Source organism: Rhinoraja longicauda, chromosome 25 (assembly GCF_053455715.1).
Source record: "Rhinoraja longicauda isolate Sanriku21f chromosome 25, sRhiLon1.1, whole genome shotgun sequence".
NCBI lineage: Eukaryota > Metazoa > Chordata > Chondrichthyes > Rajiformes > Arhynchobatidae > Rhinoraja > Rhinoraja longicauda.
Genome location: NC_135977.1, coordinates 21,218,776 through 21,238,885, shown reverse-complemented (window position 1 = coordinate 21,238,885; position 20,110 = coordinate 21,218,776). Strand labels below are relative to the sequence as shown.

Below are 20,110 nucleotides of genomic sequence, written 5' to 3'. Positions count from 1 at the left end.
GGATCGATGATCTATTTCGATCAATAGTTCTCTGCAAACTGGGGTGGAGGAACTCATTCCCAAAAGTTGTGTCCAGTGCAAACGTACAGGAGTGAAGCAATACCGCAGCGGGAACATAACGAAAGTTAAAATATCAAAAAAACATTGGATTTGACACAGGGATTTAAAAAACTCTTTTTGCAGTCTCTTCCCTCCCATGTGTAACGTTGGGGAAGGTGCTTGTAATTTGCTTAGACCTTAAAAAAAAAAACACCCCACGGCCCGCCCACTGATAATTGTTCACTTTGCTGGGGGATAATAATCTGATCAAAATCAAGTGCATTTCTCCGGGAGGAAAATTTAAAGTGAAGTTCAACAAAGATAAAAAAAGCCGGGAAGAGTTGTCTTTGAGCAGATGGCCCTGGAGTCTGGAGGCTCCAGCCTGTGGTCACTGTGTGTGTGTCGTGTCGTGTCTATGGAGTGAGTGGCCAGTCGAATAGGAATCCAGTTCGGATATTTAGTGGAGCCGGCGGAAAATAAAGAGAAAATATCGCTTCAATATCCCCCAAGATGGCCGCCAATGTGGGATCGATGTTTCAATATTGGAAGAAATTGGATCTGCGGCGGCTTCAGGTTAGTGTGGTTGGACCGGGCTGTGGCCGGGCTGAGAGCGGGCACAAACTGTCCTCTCTACCCACCGCCGCCCCGAGCCTCCCCGCGCTACTTTTGCCGGCAGAAACTCGGGGCTTCCGATTGATACGTATTAGAAATTGATCTCTGCCTTTGTTCAGTTCAATCATCGATCAGCAGCAGCGGCAGCAGCGGCCGCCGTCGCCGCTAACATGGTGCCGCTGTAGGGCTGTGCATCGCTGGTCCCAGCTACTGCCCGCTCACTCACTCTCTCCCCACACACCCACCCCCCCCCCCCCACACACACACACACACACACACATATATATATATATATATACAAACTGTGCGCGGGGTCTTCGCCTTGTTCTGTTTAGGGAAATAGGTTTTAAATAAACAGGGCAGGATGATCATTCAATGGATCTCCATTGGATTGTGGAGACTTGCCTTCTTGCTCGCTACAGTCGGGTTTTATTTACACCCCCCCCCCCCCCAGCATCACATTAAAATGAAATCATTGTTTTGAGTTGCATTAATTAAATGTTAACTTTTTGTAAAAAAAAATCTTCGCGACCTCTATATAAGCGCGTTAGCTTCTGATGTTGGAATGCACTTCGTATTTATAGTTCGTACTGCAGCAATGTGATGCCCATCCGCTTGTATGGAACTTCTGTGGCGGATTAATTAGATAACTTTGTATTTGGCATTTTAGTTTATTCCCACCACTCCCTCCTCCCCCCTCTCTCTGACCGGTTGGACTGCAGTTGTTGGGAGAAATGAGGATATTGACGAAAAATGCAATTGGTGTTTTTGTTTAGTTTGGAGTCGTTGTAACGTGAGCTGGAAACACTGTTTTTAAACGTCTTCAAGCTAATTTGAGACCTGGGTTCAGCGAACGTAACTTGACGGCAGACGGTCGCTTCTGGTGTTGCGGTGTAGCTATCTGCAGAATTGGGCAGTTCATCTTGGCTGTGCGGTGTTACTCTGTTCCTAATGGTTTTTTTTTTAGTTGTAAATCAAAGAATCCGAGACACCAGCACCCGGGGAGATTGATGTCTTGCAACAGAGGAGATGACAAGTCCATATCCAGCCAGGAGACTTGGCTGGGGGGGGGGGGGGGGGCAGGGGAGATGGGGGGGGACAGGGGAGATGGGGGTCGGGCAGGGAGGGGAAAGTTGAGGAGATGGGAAAGGTGAAGGTTAGGAAGGGGGGGGGGATTTGAGGGATGTGGGAGGGGATGGGGAAGAGAGGATGGGAGAGTGGGAGGGTTGGCAAAGGAGGGGAGGGGTTGGGTTGAGTTTGAAGAGGGGGAGTGGGAGGGTTGGGGGAGGGGGGGTCGGAGAGGTGTAAAGGTTGAGGTGTGGGTTGGAGAAGGGGGAGGGATGGGGGATTGGGGGGTAGGAGATCACGTTGCCCAGGGTTACCTGAAGGAAGACCGTACCCTGAGCTGAAGGTGGTCTTTGTAGGGAGTGAGGGGGGGAGACCCCTTTTGGTCCGAGTTTCCTGATGCGGATGAGCGGTGCGTTGCTGCTTGGTTTGTTGGGCATGTTGTGAATGAGTTGGAGGTGGGTAGGGAGCGGCGGCGCGGCGTGGCCTGGCCTGGCTAGGGCGGGGGATTTGCTGGCGTCGGACCGGGCAGAGGGAAGGTGACCTTGCCCGCCTGCCGCTTCCAGACCGGCTGCTCACTCGCTCGCTCGCTCGCCCATCACATGAGCCGCCGCCTTGGAGAGAGTATTTACCCACAGCGCAGGTGAACTGACTAAATGCGACCGTCACCAACTAAAGTGCAGGTTTCAACCCGTGTTCAAACCAGTTGTGGGCTTTCTCCCCGCATCCCTGCTGACTTCCCAAACCTGGCTGAGCTGAGTCACATCAGTGAGTGAAGAAAACCAAGGACATTTGAGAAGTGAGAATCGCAGCCTTTAATGTCTTTTTCACATATCAATTAATAATTTGCAAGTAACTATTTTTGAATCTTCCCATTCCTTGAAGTATTTTTAGATCTTGCCTGGCCAAGGTTACATCACATTTTTTTTGCTCAGGAAGTTTCCAGATTTTTCTATCGCTTTACAAATAAGATTTTTTTTTTAGTGGAAGGGAATTATAAAAAAAAATAATTGAGGAACTTGAGATTTCAAAAGTCAATGCCATCGGAATGCTTAAGATGTGAAAAGTGTAATTCTGCAGGCACATAACTTAAGAAGGGTCTCGACCCGAAGACCCGTAGTCTGAATAAGGGTCTCGACCTGAAACGTCACCCTTTCCTTCTCTCCCGAGATGCTGCCTGACCTGCATCTGCAGTTATTTTCTTATATTATATAACTTAAAAACAAAACGTGAACATCATTTTTTTAAAAAAGTTAGATTGGATTCATTCCATTGGATGTATTTGTCCTGCTTTTCCCTCTGATCTTTCCCGGGATAGGATTCTGTGGAGTTTGTTACAGCAGGTGTTATGATGAAAATGGCAGTGATATCCAGACCTGCAGTGTTGTGCCTGACAGCAATGCCTTGTATAGAGGTCTGGAGGAAGGGCTGTCCAGAAAACATTTCCTTTTTAAACCTCGCCTTAACCAGGACACACTGGAGTGAACCTGCAGCTGAATTTAGATCAGCTCAGGGATCTTACCTGAAATATTACTGTTCTATTCCGATGTTGAATTTATCCACCGCTGCACTGGAGGACTGTCAGGATATTTTTAAAATTGATTACATTAACCAAGATGCATAGGAACCAGCCTGACTGGGAGTACTTTCCTCCAATAAATTTAAGCTTGAAGGGCAACAACGTGTAAAGGGACTGTCATCTTCTTTTCTGTACTTGAGTGTATCTGACACATTCATTTTCTGAACAGCATTAAGGTTTTTGGGTTGAAACAGGACGATGGTAGTTTGCTCTCCTTCATCCCGTACACAAACATTGCCATCTGGTGATCGCAGTGTATGGTTGGGGGTGGCGGGAGGAGGGTTTAAGTATTTTACTTGCAGATCATCTTGTCAATTGCAGCCGCATTCCCGTCTGTGTCGAGGATGATCTCTTTTACAGGTTGTTGATATATTCTTTGATTCTGGTGAGTGAGCAGTCAGATTCTAGAGCAGCAGACACAGCAGGTGACGTTGGAAGGCGTATCAGGTGACGATTGTTATGAGGCAAAATGTAGGAATAACTCAGTGGGTCAGGCAGCATCTCTGGAGAAAAGGCATGGGCGATGTTCCAGACCCAAAACATCTTCTCAGTCTTTTCTCCAGAGATGCTGCCTGACCCGCTGTTACTCCAACATTTTGTGTCCGTCGTCGGTATAAACCAGCATTTGCAGTTCTTTCCTACCCATGATTGTTATGTGACAGGTGCCAGAAGAGACAATTATTTGTGACCAGGGTGAGATGATTTTACCTGGAAGGTGATGGGCTCTTCCTGGGCACTTTGCCATCCATCTTCTTTCTCTGAGAGACATCAATGTGCTATCTTTTGTTTGTCTCCATTGTACCCATTTTTACTGAGTATTTCCATTTCCATTCTCCATTGATGTGGTGGGTATCCACGGCATTTGTTTTGTTAAGCATGTATCGGCATTTATTCACAACACCGGCTCCATCAAATAGATATTGAAGAACCCTGAGGAAAGTAATGGATTGTATAGGAAGGAACTGCAGATGCTGGTTTATACTGAAGATAGACACAAAATGCTGGAGTAACTCAGAGGGTCAGTCAGGCAACATCTCGGGAGAAAACGAATAGGTGATGTTTTGGGTCGGAACCCTTCTTCAGACCTTTTGTCTGAATGTAAATGGTTTGTTGTTTTTATTGTGAAGTATCACAGTTAAAGACACAATGCACTTTAAGGCTGCTGTGCCAACAGATCTGCTGCATGAAAGGTTGTTAAATAAGTTGCTTGATGGAACTGAGGATGTTTGGGGTTATATTTAATGAGTAGTGAAATATTATTTGACTAAATATGCAAGTATTCATTTAATATCAAATTTATTTTTGTTTTGATTGTATAAAGTTATGAATAGGATGTGACTAGCAAGTTTCTTTTCACCTGTAACTTCTCACTGGCTTTGCACATGTGTGGAATTACCACATAAATGGTTAAAGAAAATACTGGGCTAGATTAATCTGACGGGAAGTTGTGATTTTAAAAAAGATGGAGCAATTTTAATTCTTGTCTCTGACTAACCCCAAAATTATTGTTTGTGGAAAGGAGCTGCATCAATTAACAGCATTTTTTAGCAAAGTATTTAATGACTTTTGGGATGAAATCCAATTCTAGAGTGAATGTACCCATTTTAATCTTTGTTCCAAAATTTTTCACTTATTAGACGGAAGAGGTGGGGAGAAAGAGATCTGATCCAGATGGACACCTTGTCACTTGAATGCAGCGCTTGTATGATAGGCTACAAATTAAATTTAAAATAAATTAAATCCGTTATAGTTTTTTTATTTTCCTTAAAGTACGCACTGAATAGCACAAAACATTTCCTATGAGAATTGGCTTTGGCAGAGTACTGATTGTTAAATTGTGATTTAAGTGATGTATTTAGGATGGAATCGAGGAACCTGTCTCCATCACAATATGCTAAATCTAACTTTTTATCATAGACAAAGATATGCCAATGATTCTCTTCTGTCTAAATGAAATTTGATAAAACTTGCACAGAAGAAAAGACAGGATTTGTAGTTTTGTCTTTATTTTTGTATTTATTTGTGACTCAAAAGAAGATGTTTAGTTTAAATGATGATATTAAAATCACTTCAGTGGGAAATTTTTATAATAGCGACCACTAAATAATTACACTAAATGTAATATTTTTGATTCTTCAGTGTACAATACGCACGCATATTGCAATCAGATACTGCACTGTATATGTAACAGGCTATTTTGAAATGACTATGCTAAGTTTCTATTTTGCTGAATGTTAAGCAATGTTGCAAAAAGGATTGCGGTTACTTTTTTGTGCTTTGATATGCAAGAGTTGCAATGATGTGGTTTTGTGTTATCACATTTTGCATGGTTTGAGTGTTGGGGCAAGCAAGAACAAATTTGTATTTCCATAGCACATTCTGTGAGTTAAGGAAAACGAAATCATGAGAGGAATAAATCGGGTAGATGCACAGAGTGTCTTGCCCAGAGTAGGGGAATTGAGGACCAGAGGACATAGGTTCAGGGTGGAGGGGAAAAGATTTAATAGGAATCCAAGGGGGTAACTGTTTCGCTCAAAGGGTGGTGGGTGTATGGAACAAGCTGCCAGAGGAGGTAGTTGAGGCTGGGACTTTCCCATTGTTTAAGAGACAGGTACATGGATAGGACAAGTTTGGAGGGATATGGACCAAGCGCAGGCAAGTGGGACTAGTGGAGCTGGGACATTGTTGGCCGGTGTGGGCATGTTGGGCCGAAGGGCCAACTTTGCACACTGTATCACTCTATGACTCGATGACTATGACTCTAAGTGCTGGAGGAATTCAGTGGGTCAGGCAGCATCTGTGGAGGGTATGGACAGGTGATGTTTAGGATTTACATCCTTTGGACTGATCCATGCCCTCCACAAATGCTGCCTTACCTGATTTGTTCCTCCAACCCTTGCTTTTTGCTCAAGATCTTGGCATTCACAGTTTGAGTCTATATTTTGTGGGTTTGATTTTTGACATGTAATGGAATGGTAATGTGGGAAATGTAGGTCCCACAAAGCTGTGATGTACCCCACTAGATGATCTTGTGGGTGCTCGAGAGAAATGTAATAAAGGTGTAAAATCTCGTACCTACCCAAGAGGACTGAATGTACGGAGTTGAAACATGCCTTTAAGAATTAAAAATTAAAAAAAATAATTTTTTTTAAAAAAGAAGGAAAAACATCCTTCTTAACCTTCAGTATTTTACATGATTTAGTTGACACGTAGTTTGTGAGTTGCAACATGAAAACGGTCCTTCGGCTCATCAAGTCCACGCCAACCAGCAATCGCCCGTACACTAGTTCTATCCTAAACGCTCGGGGCAATTTTCAGAAGCCAATTATCCTACAAACCCGCACACCTTTGGAATGTGGGAAGAAAACGGAACACTTGGAGAAAACCCCACACTGTCATGGGGAGAACTAGCAAACTCCACACCTGAGATCAGGATTGAACCTGGGTCTCTGGCATTGCGAGGCAGCGCCTCTTCCACTGTGCCACTGTCTTGCCCTGCTTTGAGGTTTGTCAATGTGCTGCCACTGAGCAATGCCTGATGCCCAGAAGAATGTGTGTGACATTCTGCTCCCTCCCCCAGCTCCTCTTCTGCAGGTGCTCTTTCTCTTTAGGGAGTAATCTTGTGCGAGTCTGCAAATATAATAAACTTTACTGTAGAGTTTTTTGGCAGGTTGTGAGATGGGGCAGTGAATCACTGAGCAATCCACAGGGCATACGCAATGTATTTCCAGCAGGGGCCAACACCCCAGACTGGTGATCAGCCTTGCCATTTCCCTGGCAGTGTTACCAGTGAATGATTATGGATTGTCATTGACATTGATGAGCCTGTTTGTGTGCCCCCCCTCTCTCTTCTCTCTCCTCTCTCCACTCTTCTCTCTCTCTCTCTCTCTCTTTCTCTTCTCTCTTTCTCTCTCTCTTTCTCTCTCTCTTCTCTCTCTCTCTTTCTCTCTCTCTTTCTCTCTCTCATCCTTCTCTCTCCTCTCTCCTCTCTCTCTCTTTCCTCTCTCTCTTTCTCTCTCTCTTCGCTCTCCTTTTCTCTCTCTCTTTCTCTCTCTCTCTCTCTCTCTCTCTCCAAACTGTTCTCTCTCTCTCTCTCTCTTTCTCTCTCTCTTTCTCTCTCTCTTTCTCTCTTTCTCTCTCTTTCTCTCTCTCTTTCTCTCTCTCTTTCTCTCTCTCTTTCTCTCTCTCTTTCTCTCTCTCTTTCTCTCTCTCTTTCTCTCCTCTCTTTCTCTCTCTCTTTCTCTCTCTCTTTCTCTCTCTCTTTCTCTCTCTCTTTCTCTCTCTCTCTCTCTCTCTCTCTCTCTCTCTCTCTCTCTCTCTCTCTCTCTCTCTCCTCTCTCTCTCTCTCTCTCTCTCTCTCTCTCTCCTCTCTCTCTCTCTCTCTCTCTCTCTCTCCCTCTCCCTCCCTCTCTCTCTCTCTCTCTCTCTCTCTCCCTCTCCCTCTCCCTCTCCCTCTCCCTCTCCCTCTCCCTCTCCCTCTCCCTCTCCCTCTCCCTCTCCTCTCCCTCTCCCTCTCCCTCTCCCTCTCCCTCTCCCTCTCCCTCTCTCTCTCCCTCTCCAGCTGTACTCTCTCTCTCTCTCTCTCCAACTGTACTCTCTCTCTCTCTCTCTCTCCAACTGTACTCTCTCTCTCTCTCTCCAACTGTACTCTCTCTCTCTCTCTCTCTCTCCAACTGTTCTCTCTCTCTCTCTCTCTCTCTCTCCAACTGTACTCTCTCTCTCTCTCCAACTGTACTCTCTCTCTCTCTCTCTCTCTCTCCAACTGTACTCTCTCTCTCTCTCTCTCTCTCTCTCCAACTGTACTCTCTCTCTCTCTCTCTCTCCAACTGTACTCTCTCTCTCCAACTGTACTCTCTCTCTCTCTCTCTCTCTCCAACTGTACTCTCTCTCTCTCTCCAACTGTACTCTCTCTCTCTCTCTCTCTCCAACTGTACTCTCTCTCTGGCCAACTGTCTGCCAAGCATCAAGGACTATGTTTTTCACTAATCCTACCCTAACTTGCATTACTCTCCCTTCTTTCCCATCAACTCTCCCCAGATTCTATTACTCTACACTCTAGGGATGATTTACAGCAGCTAATTAACCTACAAATCTGCATATCTTTGAGACGAGGACAGCGTACCGTGGAGAGAACCAACATTCTCCTGATCAATGTGCAAACTGAAAAACCTGAAACTCTTGCTGTAGATTTCATGTTTTGAGATCATTATTTATCGGATGCGAATTACGACCACAATACTTTGGTGTTTAATAGTCTTGTAGGTAGCTGTGGGCTGTGGTGACGGGACCAGACAGCTTGTTGTTATCGGCATATTTGTCTCTGGGATGCAGTGAGAATTTGCAAACATGCTCAGCTGTACTGTATATAATCTTTCTAAATGCAGCATATTACTTGTGATCAAGTTGGGCTTTCAATTAGTCCTAATCTAGTGGCTAACTTGTTACATCAGTGACCCACATGACCCTGGCCACACCACTCATTTTACTCCTGCCATTGGGAAGAAGATAGAGCCTGAAAACTGTAACATCCAAGTTCAGGAACAGCTTCTTCCCAACAGCCACTATAAGTTCTGAACTACATACACTTGGGGGGTGTTTATTTTTCTTTTTGTATTATTTCTGTTTGTTTTCGTGTGTGTGTCCATATGTACAAGAATATGTAAACAAAACTAGCACTTAGTTTATGGATACAGCATGGAAACAGGCCTTTCGGCCCAGCGATCCCTGTATGCCAGGTCTACCCTACACACTAGGAACAATCTTACTATTTTTACTGAAGCCAAATTAACCTACAAACCTGTATGTCTTTGGAGCATGGGTGGCATGGTGGCGCAGCGGTAGAGTTGCTGCCTTACAGCGAATGCAGCGCCAGAGACTCGGGTTCGATCCTGACTATGGGTGCTGTACTGTACGGAGTTTGTACGTTCTCCCCGTGACCTGCGTGCGTTTTCTCCGAGATCTTCGGTTTCCTCCCACACTCCAAAGACGTACAGGTTTGTAGGTTAATTGGCTGGGCAAATGTAAAAATTGTCCTTAGTGGATGTAGGATAGGGTTAATGTGCGGGGATCGCTGGGCGGCGCGGACCCGGTGGGCCGAAGGGCCTGTTTCTGTGCTGTATCTCTAAATCTAAAAAAATTCTAAAATTACAAAATCACCCAGGGAAAATCCACACAGTCACGGGGAGAACATAAAAACTCTGTACAGATAGCACCTGCAGTTGGGATTGAACCCGGGTCTCTGGCAATGTAAGGCAGCAACTCTACTGTTGTGCCACAGTACTATGTAAACACTATAATAAACAAAAGATATTTATATGTTTAAAGAAAAACACTTATTTACAGAGTACTCTGTTTACATATCTGTTCTGCTGCAAGTAAGAATTTCATTGTTCTGTTTGGGACATACGACAATAGAATACACTTGAATTACTCTTGCTGAGACTGGATTCGGGTCTAACTTCAAGAGATGAAGATCCTTGATGTCATCCATTACAGTTTTTAAAAAAAACGTTGAATCTTACCGTTTGAGGGATCCATTGATAGTTTGGGAAGGTATTCTCCTGGGTATTCCAGTTTGTAATGCAGAAGTTAATAAAATCCCTAATTTGCCATCTATTATGCAGAAGGTAGCAGTGCTGTTTTCATGATCTTTGACATCTTCTGGAATGTGACAGTAACTTTAAGACTATGGGGGGAAGGAAGCAATTTCTTCCAGGAATTACTGCAGTGTTATATTTACTCAGTGCAGCACATGCCAGATTGAGAAATGGTTGCAAGCCGTAATTTGAAGTACCATGCACTTATACTCTGCTACCAGGAAATGCTGCTTTCCGCCCAGAAAGAAAGGCTACTGAATAACTTTGAAGCAGATTTAAAACATCAAAGCTTTTCAATAATTAACAGTAATTTTTTGTTTAGTGTGTGATGTAGCATGGAAACAGGCCCTTCGGCCCACCGAGTCCCCACCACCCACCTGATCGAACTTGATCTATGTTATCCCACTTTCACATCCCCTCCAGACACACCAGGGGCAATTTACAGCGGCCAATTAATCTACAAAACCACACGTCTTTGGGATATGGGAGGAAACTGGAGCACTCGGAGGAAACCCACACTGTCACAGGGAGAATGTGCAAACTGCACACATATATAGCATCCGAGGTCAGGATCGAACCTGGGTCTCCGGCGCTGTGAGGCAGCAGCTCTACCAGCTGCACCACTGCCGCCCTTTCTGTTTGTTATGAGCTGGAATCAGTATTAAAATGCCATTTTTGAACAACTTTGAGTTGTGGTATCTATCCCTTGGAAAATTCTAACATATTTTGTAGAACGTCCACTTTAATAATTGTTTGTTCACAAAATGCTGGAGTAACTCAGCAGGTCAGGCAGCATCTCGGGAGAGAAGAAATTGGTGACGTTTCGGGTCGAGACTCTTCTTCAGACTCTGAAGAAGGGTCTCGACCCGAAACGTCACCCATCCCTTCTCTCCCAAGATGCTGCCTGACCTGCTGAGTTACTCCAGCATTTTGTGAATAAGTACCTTCGATTTGTACCAGCATCTGCAGTTATCTTCTTGTACTACTTAATAATTGTTTGGGTCGCTTAAGTTGCCGTAAGATTGAGAGCATGGATCCAAGATACCGTTGCTTCATTGTAATTGAGTTTCCCCTTTTTGTAGTATTTGGGAGATTTTTTTCCTCAATGCCTGTGAGTGAGACTGCCAGTTCTGGGTCAGCATTGAGTAGTTTTCTCTTGTCCCTTATTAAGGAACAAGAATTCTCACAGATTCGGCTCCTTTTGCGTGAGACCCTTTGGGTCGGTCGTTGAAGTCAGCAATGTTGTTCAGTAACTTTTCTGATTAACCACAGAATTGATTAAAGTAACACTAACTTCCTCTGTGAGCTTGCTTAAACAATGCAAATTAAGGAAATGTGGAGAGAGAGCCCAGCTATATTGTATTACCTTTTAAATACCAAATATTATTTGTGATCAACATTGGCTCCCAAATTGTCTCCATGTAGTGGCTAAATTGTTGCATTACTCTTTCTCAGACAAGATTCGAGTATTGCTCTGAGATGTGTGAAGCCATGATATCATCCATTGCAGTTAAATAACTTTGAAACTTGTCAGCTGTGGGCTCCACTGATAGTTCGGGAAGTTATACACCTGGGTTTCCCAGTTTATGCTGCAGAAGTCAATAAAAGCCAACAAAATGATACATGTGAAAGATGTCCTGGAATCCCTGAAAACGGGTCCCGACCCAAAACGTTGTCATCATATCATATCATATATCTACAGCCGGAAACAGGCCTTTTCGGCCCTCCAAGTCCGTGCCGCCCAGTGATCCCCGTACATTAACACTATCCTACACCCACTAGGGACAATAGACAATAGACAATAGACAATAGACAATAGGTGCAGGAGTAGGCCACCCAGCCAATTAACCTACATACCTGTACGTCTTTGGAGTGTGGGAGGAAACCGAAGATCTCGGAGGAAACCCACGCAGGTCACGGGGAGAACGTACAAACTCCTTACAGTGCAGCACCCGTAGTCAGGATCGAACCTGTGTCTCCGGCGCTGCATTCGCTGTAAAGCAGCAACTCTACCGCTGCGCTACCGTGCCGTCTGTTCATTCCCTCCTCAGATGCTGCCTGACCCGCTGAATTCCTTCAGCATTTTAGTTTGCTCAAGGTTCCAGCATCTGCGGTTTCTTGTGTATCCTTAAACGAGTATTGCCCCAGACTTGCAACGTTCCCCCACTGGACTGTGGGTATTGCCCCTGACTTGCAACGTTCCCCCATTGGACTGTGGGTATTGCCCCTGACTTGCAATGTTCCCCCATTGGACTGTGGGTATTGCCCCTGACTTGCAACGTTCCCCCACTGGACTGTGGGTATTGCCCCAGACTTGCAATGTTCCCCCATTGGACTGTGGGTATTGCCCCTGACTTGCAACGTTCCCCCATTGGACTGTGGGTATTGCCCCAGACTTGCAATGTTCCCCCATTGGACTGTGGGTATTGCCCCTGACTTGCAACGTTCCCCCATTGGACTGTGGGAGTGGCATGGATTTGCACGCCCACAATCCCTCCCATTTCCTGACTTGCTGCTGATGTTCTGTCTGGGCTGTGAATCAGTGAGGATCCCGCCGAGGGGGTTTGGGAATTATGAATGGCAAACGCAATGCATGCCAGCACAGTTTAACATGGCGGATGATCAGATGGAGGTACAAGATCACCATGAGTAGCTGTTGTTGATACAGATGTATCGTTTGTGTTATGCAGCTGGGTTTTTTAATTGGGGACATGATTTAACTGGAGGTGTCATTTGCACTGGGGACTGTGAGATGGTTTTACCCGTGTTGCAGTGAATTCATTTTAATGTTAATGTGTTCACCCCTTGCCCACCCCTTCCACCTTTATTCCTTCATCTGGCTTCACAATTCACACCCCTTCTATCCTTACTTCTCTCATTTTTGTTTTTTTTCATCTCTTGCCTTTGTCTAGCCATGTCCAGCCATGTCCCCTCACCTGTATCCACCTTGACTCACCAGGCTCTGTCCTGCTTCTCCTCTCTTCCCCTCCCACCGCCCCACATTCTGTCCGAAAAAGGGTCCCAACCTGAGATGTCGCCTATCCACATTCACCAGAGATACTGCCTGACCTACTGGGTTACTCCAGCACTGTGTCTTTGCTTAATTTTCGTGTATCCTTATTGCAATTAGGGACCATCAACACCCACATCTTGTATAACTTATGCCTTGTATGGTTTTGAAGGACCTCCCCGCTATTGTTGTTCTTTGCACAGCATCCCATTAGGTACCTACACATGTCACCATTGCTAATTTAATTTTATTTACTGAAATTACTCATTGTCAGGTATGCTATTTTATGTGGTGTATGAAAAATCTTTATGTCTGTGCACCATTTCCATCAGCTTTTCCTATTCCAGGTTTGCTCTATGTTGAAAACTTCATATAAACCTGTCATGCCATAATTGTGCTCTCCTAGCAGAAGGAACACCCAGCATGTTGACAACTTTACAGAGCATTATGAATGTGTATGTGGCAAATTTGTAACATGAAATGCTTGTAGGCATTTCATTTTAATATATTTTTGATAAGAACTAATACCCGACATCATCAGATGGAGATTGAATCATGTCTGTTTATTCTCCTCAATTATTCACTGCTGTCAAGTTCTGCTTCACATGAAGACATTTCTGCTTTCCCCATTTTGTAATGCAATTGGAGAGTTGCTGGTTTGTTTAAACTGCTGTCTGCTTGGTCACTTGTGTGAAATATTCTTGTCAATTGCCTGTAGTGTTTTAATTTAGTGTCCGGGTTATTAATGAAAATCAGAAACAAAGAGGTTGTGTCAGAAATAAAGGTGGAAGCCTATTCTGTTCTGCATCTCTCCATTTGCTTTGTATAATTTGTAGATACAGTGCGGAAACTGGCCCTTTGGCCCACCGAGTCCACGTCGACCAGTGATCTCTGCACACTAACACTATCCTACACACACTAGGGATAATGCACAATTTTACCAAGCCGATCCACAAAACCTGTATGTCTTTGGAGTGTGGGAGGAAACCTGAGCACCCGGAGAAAACCCACGCATGTCATGTCATGGGGAGAACATATAAACACCTTACAGACAATGCCCGTAGTCGGGATCGAACCCGGGTCTCTGGTGCGGTAAGGCAGCAGCTATCCGCTGTGCCATTGTGGTGCCCACAATGTTGAGCCTCTGTTTTCTCTTGTTTACTTCTATACTAGCCCCTGCCAATGCTGTTTTCTGGTCACAGCAAACTTCTGAACTGTGCAAACATTAGGAGGTACAGAGTTGTAAAAATGAAATCAAGTGTCCAACTAAATTATGGGGATTGACTTTTAAAAGAGAATTTCCCTCTTAAGGCTGGAAGAGGAAATAAAGGTAAGGAGTATAATAACGAGAATGGGCCTGTAAAGCGTATTGTGCTGTAAGTTGAGGTGCAAAATTATTGTGCAAAATGAATGATCAACGACTGTTCTTCATGCTGAAGTGGGATTCAGCATTGTACAGAAGGTAGAGACATGTGCAAGATTCTAAAGATGATATGGGTGGAGATACGCCCACAGTCCAGTGGGCAGAGTTCCAAGATTTTCGACCCCTAATGAGGCATAGATAGGGTAGACATCAAAACCCTTCCGTCCCCCCCCCCAGATAGAAATATCAAAGACTAGGGGACAAGGGGGCATAGTTTTAAGATGAGAAGGGCAATAATTGGAAGGAGCTGTGTCGGGCAGGTTTTTGCATGCACAGAGGATGGTGAGTGCCTGTTTTCGTGCTGCTGTGGGTGGTAGTGGAAGCGGATACAATAGTAGCATTTAAGAGACTTTTGGATAGGCGTACATGGGTATTGATTATGTCAGGTGTTAAACTCATTCTAGATCACAAAATGCGACTTCTTGCGGGCCGGATCTGTTGTGAACGCACGCACTGTGGACTATCTCCCATAGCTTTCGTTGCCTTGGTTTTTTCAACCTGCTCTCATGTGTCTCAGTCTCTGCTATAACTACAAAGTGTTTCACTTTACAAATTTGGTTTCTTGTGAAGAAGACTGCCCAGCAAACACTACTTTTATGATTGGTATCTCGGCCCTAGTAGATAAAGTGGATGTGGAAATAATGTTTCCAGTAATAGGAGAGTCTAGGACCAGAGGTCACAGCATCAGAATAAAAGGTCATACATTCAAAATGGAGATGGTTGTGAATATATATTTTTCCCCCCAAAAAGTATATTTTTGCGGGCTGGATTGGACCCCTTCGCGTGCCGGATGCCCCTGGATTATATGCAGGTAAGAGTTGGCCGTGGCAATGTTCGGCACAGACATTGTGGGTCGAAGGATCTTTTCCTGTGCTGTTCTATAATGATCACAGAGCTGTGATTGTTTCCTAAGGGATTGTGGGTGGAGGGGTGGGCATTCTGTAGATAGTGTCTGCTGCTTTCACCACCCCCAGTGGTTAACGTTTGTAGATAGACACAAAATGCTGGAGTATCTCAGCGGGTCAGGTAGCCTCTTTGGAGATAAAGAGCTGGTGACGTTTTGAGTCGTGATCTAATTTGGCCATGCTGTCAGAGTAATCCTGGTGGGTGGGTGCAATGCTTTAAAGTGCTTGGCTTCTCCTTTCTCTAGCCCCATTTCCCACTTTGGGATTGTCTTGAATCTTTTTTTTTCAGTTTGTTTTTTGTGCACTGTTCCCAAAGTGCACACCATTTTATTAACCTTGCCAGCTCCTTGGCACTCAGTTTCCATTTTAATTGTCCTCTTTATGTGACTGTCTGATACTTTTCTCATTGATACTTCAATAAAAACAGCAACATCCATTTTAAATGTGGAAGGAATTGTAGACCAATGCTGCTGAATGTGGGGACATTCTCACCTGCTGATCACACAAATTGTACTTGAAAATATTCAAAGCTCTTTATTCACATTGCTCGGTTTATATTTCTTTCATTAAAGTATTATTTCTGTGCATCTGGACCTTGGCAAGTGGTGCCGTGCGATTGTTATGCATGCAAATTGGCGTTTTATGGTTGAAGCAGTGAAAAAAGGTTACATATTAATGTTACCCAAATGATCATATCATATCATATCATATATATACAGCCGGAAACAGGCCTTTTCGGCCCTCCAAGTCCGTGCCGCCCAGCGATCCCCGTACATTAACACTATCCTACACCCACTAGGGACATTTTTTACATTTACCCAGCCAATTAACCTACATACCTGTACGTCTTTGGAGTGTGGGAGGAAACCGAAGATCTCGGAGAAAACCCACGCAGGTCACGGGGAGAACGTACAAACTCCTTACAGTGCAGCACCCGTAGTCAGGATCGAACCTGAGTCTCCGGCGCTGCATTCGCTGTAAAGCAGCAACTCTACCACTGCGCTACCGTGCCGCTGGTAGTGCAAAGCAGTCTGTTGCTTTGGTGAACATTGTTCATGAGATAGAAAATAGGTGCAGGAGTAGGCCATTCAACCCTTCGAGCCAGCACCGCCATTCAATGTGATCATGGCTGATCATCCACAATCAGTATCTCGTTCCTGCCCTCTCCCCATACCCCCTGACTCCGCTATCATTAAGAGCTCTATCTAACTCTCTTGGAAGCATCCAGAGAATTGGCCTCCACTGCCTTCTGAGGCAGAGAATTCCCCAGATTTACAACTCTCTGAGTGAAAAAGTTTTTCCTCATCTCTGTTCTAAATGGCCTACCCCTTATTCTTAAACTGTGGCCCCTGGTTCTGGACTCCCCCAACATTGGGAACATGTTTCCTGCCTCTAGCGTGTCCAACCCCTAAATAATCTTATGTTTCAATAAGACACCCTCTTATCCTTCTAAATTCCAGTGTATACAAGCCTAGTCGCTCCAGTCTTTCAGCGTACAATAGTGCTGCTATTCTGGGAATGATAAGTGGATGATACAAGTGGTCTAAGCTTCCTGATGTAAATTCACAGCCTCACTTCCCTCTTCTGGGAAGTGGATGACATGCCAGGTGTCCTCTGGGGCAAAGTCACCATTATTTGCATATATCGGTTTAGCACCAGAGAGGTGGCAATGCAATAAGAGTGGTTTTGTGCTGGCGTAAAAGGTCAGTTGCACCTTGTGGGGCAAGGTGTTAAGGCATTTTACAACAAGGATAGTTGTGCACTGCGCCCTCTGCATTTTTTGTTGGGTCCCCCCCCACCCCCCCCCAACTCTTGCCAGGTTTTGACCTGCCTCTCTTCCAGAATCTTCCCTCACCCCCCCCCAACCACAATCAGTCTGAAGAAGGATCCTGACTCAAATTATGTTCTCCAGAGATGCCCCCTGACCCGCTGGGTTCCGCCAGCACTTTGTGCCTTTAGGTAGACACAAAATACTGGAGTAACTCAGCGGGTCAGGCAGCATCTTGGGAGAGAAGGAATGGATGACATTTGAGGTCGAGACCCTTCTGTCTGAAGAAGGGTCTCGACCCGAAACGTCACCCATTCCTTCTCTCCCGAGATGCTGCCTGACCCGCTGAGTTACTCCAGTATTTTGGATTTAAACCAGCATCTGCATTTTTTTTCCCTACACTTTGTGCCTTTAGTTGTGTGAAATTCTTGTTGCAGGTTATGAGAGTTGCAATCAGGATTAGTGGAAGAATGGGGAATTCTTTCTATTTCCAAACATATGTTTTTATACAGTAAATACAATCTGTGCACATCTTTCTCTGCTTTCATTGTACCACCCATTACATACAGTTTCTTTACATTGCTCAAGTGGCACTTGTGGTCCCTCCTCGAACAATGCAGCAGTGAGGTGTTGAGAGAAGCACAGTGGGACAGTCATTGCCTTGCAGCAGCAGAGAACTGGCTTTGAGAGAGTGAAAGATAATTTCTTCATTATTTACCCCTTTTCTTTCTCTGGTACGCAGCAGACTGGTCAATTGGCAAATGAAATCAATTATAGACAATAGGTGCAGGAGGAGGCCATTCGGCCCTTCGAGCCAGCACCGCCATTCAATGTGATCATGGCTGATCATTCTCAATCAGTATCCCGTTCCTGCCTTCTCCCCATAACCCCTGACTCTGCTATCCTTAAGAGCTCTATCCAGCTCTCTCTTGAATGCATTCAGAGAACTGGCCTCCACTGTCTTCTGAGGCAGAGAATTTCACAGATTCACAACTGTCTGACTGAAAAAGTTTTTCCTCATCTCAGTTCAAAATGACCTACCCCAGCCCTTGAACAAACCCAAACCTGAACAGCATTTAGGATCAAAACTCTACTGAAGTTGTGTGACAGGGTGAGCATTTGAACTTGTAGGGAGGAGGGACTTTGCTAAAATTGAAGGTGACTGGAACAACAGCAGCACATTTAAGTTAATTGCATCTCATCATTGGACATATTAAACAATCCTTGTACTCCTGCATGGCAGGCCCTGTTATATAAAACCAATCTGATTTATCCTTGTAATTGCTGAGTATGACATCATTGGAGATGGTTTAGTTTCTTGTCACGTGAACCAAGATACAGTGCAAAGCCTTTTGTTGCATGCTATCCAGACAGCGGGAAGACGATACACGATTACAATTGAGCCGTGTACAGGATAAGGGAATAATGTTTAGTGTAGATTGTCTGAGGTCTCCAATGAGGTAGATGGGACTGTTCTCTAGATGCTGATCGGGTGGCTCAGGTGCCTGATAACGACCTAGAAGAAATCCTCCCTGAGTCTGGAGGCTTTTTAGACTGAGTCTGTACTTTTAGACTTTAGAGAGATATACAGCATGGAAACAGGCCCTTTACACTAACACTATCCCACACACTAGGGACAATTTTATATAGCGAAGCTGATTAACCTACATATCTATGGAATGTGGGATGGGACTAGAGTATCCGGAGAAAACCCACGCGGTCACAGGGAGAACTTACAAACTCCGTACAGATAGCACCTGTAGTCTGGCGCTGTAAGGCAGCAACTCTGCTGCTGCACCACTGTGCCGCCCTTGCATGTCCAATTTTAATCTAAACACAACTCATCACATATCTAAAAGATCTTTGTAGAGAATTATGACCTTTGTATAGTTTATGCCATGAAATCAGTTGCTGCTACAGCTCTTCTGCTTGGTCTCACTTATTCTCCCATTATGTTTACTTGTCGGGAGCAATCTGGTTGTTCAGAAGGGGGTGTTGTGTGGGGGCGGGGGGTTGTGTGTGTGTGGGGGTGGGGGGGTTGTGGGTGGTGGTTGTGGGGTGGGGGGTGTTGTGGGGGATGGGGTGTTGTGTGGTGGGGGGGTGGGGTGTTGTGTGGTGGGGAGGTGTTGGGGGGGTGTTGTGTGGGGTGGGGGGGTGTTGTGTGTGGGGGGGGGGTGTTGTGTGTGGTGGGGGGCTGGGGTGGTGTGTGGGGTGGATGGGGAAAGTAATTGCTAAATTATTTTTAAGTTCGGAACTGAACATGAGCATTGGGTTTGATCCTGACTACGGATGCTCTCTGTACGGAGTTTGTACGTTCTCCCCGTGACCTGCATGAGTTTTCTCCAGGAGCTCCGGTTTCCTCCCACACTCAAGATGTGTAGGTTAATTGGCTTGGTAAAATTGTAAACTGTCCCTAGTGTGTAGGGTAGGGCTAATGTGCGGGGATCACTGTCAACTAAAATAACTGGACTCATTAGTACAACTTGGGATGGAAGCTAAGCGTTTTACCAGCAAAACATATAATTCTGCTGAGACCGAGTCTGCGGATGCTTGAATCTGGAGCAACAAGCAATCTGCTGGAGGACTCTGCAGGTCGATCAGCGTCTGTGGAGGGAAGTGGACAGGAGACATTTCGTGTTGGGACCCTTTCGTCTAGTGGGCTGATGCATAAAGGCCTGTCCCACTTAGGCGATTATTTTTTTAGGCGACTGCCGGCGACTGTCATAGTCGTAGCAGGTCACCAAAAAAACGGCGACTGGACCCCCCTACGACAATGTCTACGACAAGCTACAACAACCTACCACCTGGTCGACGTCGAGCTACGGCAAGCTACCGACAACCGACGATCCAATTGTCGCAAGTAGAACGTCCACCTAAGACGACACCTACGACAACAGAGGCGACAACCAAAGTCAACCTACATCAACCCGCGACGAACTACGACCCTGAAGACTGAAGACAATTGTCCAATCATTCTGCTTCATAACTATTTGAAAGTGATGCCATGAGAAACTACTCTGAAATACAATAACTTCATACATCAATTTTCCATCGAAATGTCAAGAATTTCCTTTATTGGTAATGAAACAATTTTTTTTTAAAGGTTGATAAGA

At 45.0% G+C, this 20,110-nt stretch overlaps 1 protein-coding gene across 5 annotated transcripts in view; it reads left to right on the top strand.

The window, feature by feature from the left end:
- Positions 1-344: 344 nt before the first annotated feature.
- The window catches only part of cux2b (cut-like homeobox 2b), a 280,485-nt gene continuing 260,719 nt past the window's right edge, over positions 345-20,110 (top strand). For all 5 annotated transcript variants that reach the window (XM_078421595.1, XM_078421594.1, XM_078421597.1 and 2 more), the window contains exon 1: positions 345-612. In XM_078421595.1, the coding sequence (XP_078277721.1) occupies positions 550-612 (63 nt within the window). In that variant the 5' untranslated portion in view covers positions 345-549. The remainder of the gene's footprint in view (positions 613-20,110) is intronic.